This window comes from Leopardus geoffroyi, chromosome X (genome assembly GCF_018350155.1).
Source record: "Leopardus geoffroyi isolate Oge1 chromosome X, O.geoffroyi_Oge1_pat1.0, whole genome shotgun sequence".
Lineage (NCBI taxonomy): Eukaryota > Metazoa > Chordata > Mammalia > Carnivora > Felidae > Leopardus > Leopardus geoffroyi.
The window spans coordinates 46,025,389-46,034,133 of NC_059343.1; the positions used below are offsets into that span (position 1 = coordinate 46,025,389).

The 8,745-nt window shown below is 50.9% G+C and overlaps 1 protein-coding gene across 2 annotated transcripts; it reads left to right on the forward strand.

The window, feature by feature from the left end:
• Positions 1-1,091: 1,091 nt before the first annotated feature.
• TSPYL2 (TSPY like 2) lies at positions 1,092-8,130 on the forward strand. 2 transcript variants are annotated; one of them, XM_045472098.1, is made up of 7 exons: positions 1,092-2,092; positions 3,365-3,475; positions 3,600-3,711; positions 3,799-3,944; positions 4,076-4,173; positions 4,489-5,324; positions 7,395-8,130. In XM_045472098.1, exons 1-7 carry the CDS (start codon positions 1,268-1,270, stop codon positions 7,568-7,570), a joined length of 2,304 nt encoding a protein of 767 aa, XP_045328054.1. In that variant the 5' UTR covers positions 1,092-1,267; the 3' UTR covers positions 7,571-8,130. The 2 variants fall into 2 exon arrangements, with proteins under 2 accessions (XP_045328054.1, XP_045328055.1); XM_045472099.1 differs by having other exon boundaries at positions 1,093-2,092; positions 3,398-3,475.
• Positions 8,131-8,745: the final 615 nt, after the last annotated feature.

Sequence of the window (8,745 nt, forward strand, 5' to 3'; positions counted from 1 at the left end):
AGCCTTGTTGCTGTATGTAGATCTAATTCATTCTAGTGGTCCATCTTCTACATGTATCACATTTTTCTTATCCATTCCCCTGGTGATGGGTCTCCAGGTTGCCTCCAATTTTCCACTACCCCAGAAAGGCTGCAATGGGCAGTTTCCTACAATTCTTAAGGATCTCTAATTTAGAGGAGAGGAAACTGAAGCTCAGAGAAAGGCAGTGATTTGGTTAGTGTTACAAATAGAAGAGCAGGCCCCTGATGCCAATCCCAGACCAAAGCCAGAACCCACCACCCTACCTCACTAAAGACCATCCATCTGGTCCCCAAAGATCTAAAATACAATTTTAAAAAAGCATACACTGGGTAAAGGGAGAGGAAAGGATTGGGAGGAGGGCAAGTATTGAGCAGACGAAAAGATAGAAAATCCTAGAAAAACCTAGCAGATGAACGGAATCACAATCATGTTAATGACGCAGAGAAAGTTACTTCTTGTGTGTGATTATTATTTCTAGAGTCATTTTGCAGAGATGGAAAACGCCACGTCAAAATCTAGCTCGAAACCAAAGGTCCTAGGTTTCGAAATTCCAGACCCCTTTAGGGCAAGCCTAGCCCCCCGGAGGGGCCATATCAGAGTTCGCCACGGGGGCAAACGCTGGGCATGGGGGAAGGAGCAGATTTAAGAAGTGCGTAGTTGCTGAGGGGAGGGCCGCTAAGAGGGAAAACGATAGCGAGGCTCTTCCAATTTTATCTGAGCACATCCTGCTCGGTGCCTGCGTTTGTTTTTTGTTTTGTTTTTTGGTTTTCAGAACCACTGGTACTTTTCCCATTGGATAAAATGCTGGAGGGGTGAGGGAGAGGGGTTTCTTCCCCCTTAGCTTCCCTTGCAGCCAATCGCCCTGCAGTTTCCCTCTCGTCGCTGGCGGAGTCAGCCCGGTGATTGGCGGGCCCGGAGGGGAGCCAATCGGAAAGAGATGAGGTGTGGTGTTGGCAAGCGGATTGCGTGAGAGTGGGCAGAGGTCGAGGGAGAGCGAGCACCGCGGCCGCGGCTGGCAGCCACTGGAGAGGACGAATGGGCCTCTGACGTCACGGAGAGGGCGGGGCCTTGACGCTTGGCGCGGAGGGAGTAGGGTTGGCGCTGTGGGAGGGAACGCCAGAGCGAGGCTGTGGGGAGAGCTGGTCGCGTGAGGTGCAGTGGCTCTGCTTCAGGTGTGACAGGCAGCAGCGGTTTGGCCGACAGCGAAGGGGCGAGTGCGATCCCCTGAGCTGTGAGCGCGGTCGCCATGGACCGCCAGGATGAGGGGCCTCCGGCCAAGGCCCGCCGCCTGAGCAGCTCCGAGCCCGCTCAGCACGACCAGCTGCCACCGCCTCCGCCGCCTCCGCCTCCCCCGCCACTCCTGCCTCCCCCGCCGCTCCTGCGACTGCCCCTGCCTCCACCCGAGCAGCGCCCGAGGCTCCAGGAGGAAACCGAGGCGGCACAGGTGCTGGCTGACATGAGGGGGGTGGGGCTGGGCCCCGCTCTGCCTCCACCGCCGCCCTATGTCATTCTGGAGGAGGGGGGGATCCGCGCGTACTTCACCCTGGGTTCTGGGGGTCCCGGCTGGGAGCCTGAGATGGAGTCAGGGTATGGGGAGGCGCCCCCTCCCACGGAGAGCCTAGAAACATACTCTCCTTCGGAGGCTTCTGGGGGAAGTGTGGAGATTGACTTTCAGGTTGTGGAGCCCGGCAGTTTTGCTGGAGAGAATGTCCTAGAAACCTGTAGCGCAGGGCACTGGGCGTACCAGAGGTTAACCGGTCCAGGGGGGAAGGAAGAGGCTATCATCCTAGTGGAAGATGACGATGAGGATGAAAAGGAAAGCGTGAGGAAGCGGAGGAGGAGGAGGAAGAGGAAGCAGAGGAAGGTGAAGAAGGAAAGCAAGAAGAATGCCGAGAAGATAGAGTGCATCCTGCAGGCACTGGAAAACATTCAACTGGACCTGGAGGCGGTGAACATAAAGGCAGGCAAGGCCTTCCTCCGTCTGAAGCGCAAATTCATCCAGATGCGAAGACCCTTCCTGGAGCGCAGGGACCTCATCATCCAGCATATCCCAGGCTTCTGGGTCAAAGCAGTATCCTTGTCATCTAAATTCATGGGCCAGGAGCTCATGATAAAAAAGGGGGGGGGGGGAGAGGAACAGAAAGGGTGAATTTGTGTGTGGGTGGATCCCTATTGGAAAAATGCCTAGGTTTGGTGAAGGAGGAATGGAAGGAGAGGGGCAAAACATCAGAGAAGCTGGACTACAGATGATGAAGGGGGGAGAGAGGCACACAGGATAAAAACTGGACCACAGATGGGAAAGAGAAAAGGGGAGGAGCATAATAAAAATCAATAGTGAAATGGGGAGGATGGTAGAGGGGCACACAGAAAAATTGGACCAGAGATGGTGAAAGGAGAAGGGGAGGGACACACAGAAGATAAAGTGGCTCAGAGATGGTGAAGAGGGAGAGGAAAGGCACACAGCAGAGAAATTGCCCAGAAAGGATGCCTAAGTCACAGGTGGCTTTTCAAGTCTAGGTCTCTGCTGAGATACTAGGGAGACCCCAATCCTTGCTAGAGAGAAGGGGGCTAGAAAGGAGCTGGAACCCCTAAAAGGTCAGAAGAAGGAGTACCTAGAAGTGGAGATCAGAGTTAAGTGAAGGAAAGAAGAGTAAGAAGAATCTTCTTCACTATTGGTGAAAATCTTATCTCGGGTACATATATACAACATGTTAGGAACACATGGGTTTAACTTCATAATGGAATTACATGGATAGAGACCCTTGACACTCTCATACAAAGTATCACATGATCCCAGTCTGTCAGCACTCAGGCACACAGTATTATGTGGCCACAGGTCCTCAGCATGCAGACATGTAGCATCATGTGACTTACTGGTTTTCAGCATCCAGACACATTATCACATGGATACAAACCTTCAGACTCAGATACCCAATATCATGTGGACACAGACCTGTAATACTCAAATAAGCAACATCATGACTACAGGCCCTCAACAACCAGATATAACATCACTTGGGCCTGGGGCTTCAGCCCCCAGACACACAATGTCTTGTGAATACAAATTCACAGCACCCAAGGATACAACATCACACAGACATAGGACCCTTAGCACCCAGACACACAGCAAATATGGACCATGGCAAGGCAACCTAATAACAGATGTCTAACATTGCATAAACATAGGTTCTCACCACATAGTATCATAGGAAGAAAAGTATGGGTCATGTCCCATGACCCACTTGCTCCCCACACATCACATGAACACAGAAGGAATTCTGCTCCAGCTTCTCTTTTGCTCTGCCCTGCCTGGCCTTCCCTCCCTCCTTCTCTCATTGAACAGTCACTCCTTGACCTAAACTGCTCCCTCCATCAGTTCCTCAACCACCCCAAAATTTCAATCTTGATCAACCGACGTGATGAAGACATTTTCCGCTACTTGACCAATCTGCAGGTCAGACCAAAGACATGTTTTTTACTAGGATTGGGCAAGGAATCTGGTCCTTGGAGGTGAGGGGGTTTGGGTGGGAAGGGCCTTGGTGTGGTGGGGATTTCAACATTACCTCTAACCTGAGCAGGTACAGGATCTCAGACATATCTCCATGGGCTATAAGATGAAGCTGTATTTCCAGACAAACCCCTATTTCACAAACATGGTGATTGTCAAGGAGTTCCAGCGCAGCCGCTCTGGTAAGAGGTGGTCCTAGGGAAAACCGTCACTCCCCACTCCCATCTGTCTTTGTCCAGTGCCCTCTCTACAGCCTCCTTTCCTCTCAGGCCGGCTGGTGTCTCACTCAACTCCAATCCGCTGGCACCGGGGCCAGGAGCCCCAGGCCCGCAGGCACAGGAACCAGGACACCAGCCACAGCTTCTTCAGCTGGTTCTCAAACCACAGCCTCCCAGAGGCTGACAGGATTGCTGAGGTGGGGCCCCTCCTGGCATTGCCAGAGAAAGCCTTGCTAGGCTTGCTTCTGGATGCTTGGGGAATTGGGAGTAGGCTCTGGGGCTTTTACTCATAACTCTGTTCCCCTTCCCCCCTCATTTCTTTCAACAGATTATCAAAAATGACCTGTGGGTCAACCCTCTGCGCTACTACATGATGGGAGAAGGAGGCTACAGGGCAAACAGAAAGAAGCAAGAAAAGGAAGAAAGGTGATGGGGGGGTGGGAATTGGTGGCTGGAGAGGTGGTTTGTTAGGGACAAAGATTAGGCAAGTGTTACCCAGAATTTATAGGGCCAAAGGGACCTTTGAGAGAATTCAGTATGTTTTACAAGTGGAGAATGATACGCATAAGTGGGGTGTGATTGGCCTGAGGTCATGCAGGCAGGAGCAGAAATGGGACTCTCCCCACCCTAACTTCATCCCTTGAATTCCTTGTAACCTACTGCCTCCTCAGTTACTTAGCACCTTTTAGTGTCTGCCCTGCCTCCCACCAATCCTATACTCAACTCCAGGCTTCCCCACAGTAAAAACAGGGACAAGTGTGAGGTGGTGATTATGGAAGACTCTGACGACTATCACATAATGGAAGACATTATCAGTGAGACTTCAGACAGTGATGACATCACCGACAATGAGACCATTCATGACATCAAGATCTCTGACTTCATGGAGACCACCGACTGCTTTGAGACCACTGACAATGAGATAACCGACATTAGTGAGAGCCTCTGTGACAGTGAGAGCCCTGACCACAATGAGAGCCCTGACAATGAGACCACTGACAACAATGAGAGCCCCGATGACCACGAGACCACTGATAATAATGAGAGCTCTGATGACAACGAGACCACTGACAACAACGAGAGTGCCGATGACAACAGTGAGAACCCTGACGACGAGAACCATGACGACAACAGTGAGAACCCTGAAGATAACACCGATGACAACGAAGAGAACCCTGATGACAATGAAGAAAATACTGATGACAACGATGAGAATCCTGATGGTGATGAGAACCCTAATAGTGCCGAGAATCCCAAAGGTGGCAACCATGGCAGCAGTGGTGACAACCAGGACAGCAGTGACAGTGACAACGAAGGAGACAACGAGGGCAGTGATGATGAAGATAATGATGGCAATGAAGGTGACAGTGAAGGCAGTGATGATGATGGCAATGAAGGTGACAATGAAGGCAGTGATGATGACGACAGAGACATCGAAGATTACAGGAATGATAGTGATGACCCTGACAAGGACCAGGATAACAGCAACAACCAGGATGACTCTGAGGCCGAAGTGGAGAACATCTCTGAAGAAGGATCCTCAGTGGAGGAAGAAGAAGATGAGGGCAGTGAGGAAGGTGAGCCTAGAGCCCCCCTCTTTTCTCTTTCTCTTCCCAGAAAAAAGCTGGCCAGGGTCAGGATATCAAGGCATGAGTAGTCTGTTCTTGTGGAGAAAAGAAAAAGCATTTTATGCAACTTTTTAAACAAAGCAAGGCCAGGGAACCTTTAACTTAACAATTGTAAGAGAACCAAAGAAACAAATTTCAGTTCTAGCTGGTGGGTAGATAAGTTGTAACACAGCAATAGACAAATAAGGAATGAAGAGATAGAAGGTGGGTAGAAAATTGAGAAGGACAAGTTCACACACAGAAAGGGGGAAACTGGCAAACATATTACAATTCAGCACACTCTGTACCCAGCCCTGGCCTTCAGGGAACTCCCAGGCTTGTTTGTCTTCTGAGGATCCTTCACCAGCCCTGAAAGCTGTTTCTCACAAAAAGGTCCAGTAGTCAGGTATGTTGGGGACAATACTGCATACATTAATATTTGCAGGTAGAGTGACAGGTACATTAGCCCCTTAAAGGCTCTGAAAAGTCCTGCTGTAAGAAACCTATTTAAACATTGTGGAACCCAGCATTTCCCAAACTTCTTAACCGCAGAAGCCACTGTTTACTGCTCACCAAAACATGTATTTTAGGAAATGCTGAGAAAGGTTTGCACATGGGGGGTTGAGGGAGAAGGCAGTATTTACGGTGACTCCCAGGTTTGGTCTGGCCTGGATGACTGGCAAACGGAGGTACCATTTCTTAGGATTGGGAATGACATGGTGGCAGGATTGATGAAATGCAGAGGGGAACATGGAGTTGGAAAGGCCTGTTGGACATAAGGTACAGGTAGCCCAGGCAGGTGGTTGCTTATGTGTCTGGGAAGTCAGAAGTTATAAATAAAAGGGGGTAACAAGCCAGAACAGAATCCTAGCCCTGATTCTGGCCAGTTAACATTAATGAAGTGTTTAGTATGTGCCAGGCACTATCGTAAGTGATTTACTTACTAACTCATTTAATCCTCACAGCAGCTCTTATGAGCTAGGTACTGTTATCACCATTTTATAGATTAGGAAACTGAGGCTCTGAGAGGGTAGAATTAGGAAGAGAACTGGGCATGGAGGGGATTGTGGGCAGTGTCCAGGTCAGGTATAATGAGGACTGGATTTGGCACTGAATAGGTCATCTGTGACCTTGCTAAGAGTAGTTTCAATGGATTGGTGTGAGCAGAGCCACATCAGTGGGGTAGGAGGAGGGAATGAGCAAGGGGCAAGGCAATAGAATCAAACCTTGGCTGAGAAGGGGATGGCAGAGGACAGGCAAGGGAGATGTTTGAGCCTGGCTGTGGGCAGGCAGACCTTGGAGAGGCAGGCCCCTGGGGGAGGTAAAAGGAGCTGGAAGACCAACCACTCCTGGGGGTTTTGGCCATGGGGTCTCTGGCAAATTTCCATTGAGGGCAGGGGCAAGGAAGGAGGCATTGAATGTAAATTCAATCTAGACATATATTCAGTTAGAATAGGGAAACTGAAGGAGTTGCCACTGGATGGCATCTTCTTTCAGAGAAGGGGACGAAGAGCTATCTGCCCAGCCCTAGGGTGGGAGTGGGGGTAGGGAATTGGACTAAAGAAGACAGAGTGTGGCCTGTTTGGATCAGACTGGGGAAAAGAAGAGGGGGAGCTGCCTGGGAAGAACAGAAGGTTTATTCAGCCAAGGTTAGAGCTCAGAAGACACATACATTGACACATTACATGGGGAGAAAAAGCTACTTTCAGACATGGTATCAATTTTGATAAGCCAGAGGCAGGGCTCCCACCCCTCCTTCCCTCTGGGCTTGCTTGAGATAACACTAACACACACACACACACACACACACACACACACACACACACTTGCTTTTTCCAAGCAGAGGTGCTTGGGGAGTGGTTCCAGGCCCCCAAAGCCCTGGCTATAGGCTCTGTTCACTGTTAAGTGCTATCCTCCCGCTTCCAGAACTGAGAAGATAAATTTCTATTGTTTAAACAAACAAAAGAGTGACATCTACCTGCTCATCTAACCACCCTCTTTTTTCCCCTCCTTGCCCCTTGTCTCTCTTCCCCTGTACAGACAGCGAGCAAGAAGGTGAGGAGAGTGACGATGAGGAAGTAAGCGAGGAGGAGGAGGAAGAAGGGATCGAAGACGACTTCGAAGGAGGGGAAGACTCTGAAGACTCTGACATGGAGGAGGTGCTTCAGGTCCAAAATGTTTGGGCCAACCCGGGGAAGAGGGGCAAAACTGGATAAACATTTTACCCTTGCAGGGGTTGCCTCTCTGTATCCCTCTCCCCCTGCCCCATTTGCCCTCCCCCTCAGCTAGGGCCGCGCGGCCCCATATTGCACTTCTGGGGGGTGACCGACTTCGTACACGGGTTTAAAGTTTATTTTTATGGTTTAGTAATTGCAGAGTTCTTATTTTGGGGGGGGGAGGGAAGGGGGGATTTCCCCCTTCCTTTTGGCCCTCCTCCCCTGCAAGCTTCTGTGTGCTGCTAAACGTATTTATTGTGATGCCTTGGTCAGGGCCCCTCTATCCTCCTCCTCGTGCTGTGTGGAGTGGACACCCTTGATCCCGAAGCGGGGAGGGCCGCTGTGGCCTTGGGGGGCTCTACTGCCACCCTGTTCTCCCAAGCCTCTCTTTGCCTCCGTCCCTCGCCCCCTCCCCACGCTGTGCCCGCTAGCTCGCCTTGGTGTCTATGCAAGGCCGCTTGTCATTGCGGTATTCCTGTTCCCCTCCCCCCCAGAAGCCCCTCGTTCTTCCTTGTGAACCTTGGTAATCCTAATAAAACTCTGAGCAAATTCAAAGTGCAGCTTCCAGTCTTTTGTCCTGCTTGGCGAGCCATCCCCAGGAGCCAGTCTCCATTCCCACAGGCCCTCAAAACGCCATCCGTTTCTCCGCACTGGCCTGCAAGATGGTGGTGGCGGTGGGAGGGGGGATGTTTGGTTTTCTGGGGGCGAGCTCTGCAGGACCGCAGAGGTGTTGCGTCAGCCAATGCGGACCATCTTGGCCAATGGCAGGGCGAGGCTGAAAAAGCCCCACCCCCCCTACCGGAGGCTGCAGTGGACCAGCCAGGTAGCAAATAACTTCCCACGCTGTCCGGTGTCACGCAGGCGCACAGAAACGCCTTGCGCCCTGGAATATCCGTTTGTTAGTGATTCATCTTTTTATTTATCATGCGTCAAACCTTTCCTCAGGCCTAGTGTGAGCTGGGCGTGGGGAGCCACTGGAATCCATTTTTTTCTCATTTGCATGTAGTTTTTAAAAAATGATAATCTGTCGAGACATTACATCCTAATAATGCAGGGATGCTGTCTCATTTTAGGGAGAGGGAGCAGGGTCCCTGGAACTGGGCCTGGAAGAGAAGGCAAGAAAAGATGGCTCGAGCCCAAGAGTGCATAGGGATAAGGAGAAAGCAAAGGGAGAT

Excerpts from the sequence above, each read along its gene's own strand:
- TSPYL2 (XM_045472098.1), top strand. The coding sequence starts at position 1,268 with ATGGACCGCCAGGATGAGGGGCCTCCGGCCAAGGCCCGCCGCCTGAGC. Across the intron at positions 3,476-3,599 it reads GCTACTTGACCAATCTGCAG|GTACAGGATCTCAGACATAT; the intron begins GTCAGACCAAAG and ends TAACCTGAGCAG. Across the intron at positions 4,174-4,488 it reads AAGCAAGAAAAGGAAGAAAG|TAAAAACAGGGACAAGTGTG; the intron begins GTGATGGGGGGG and ends GCTTCCCCACAG.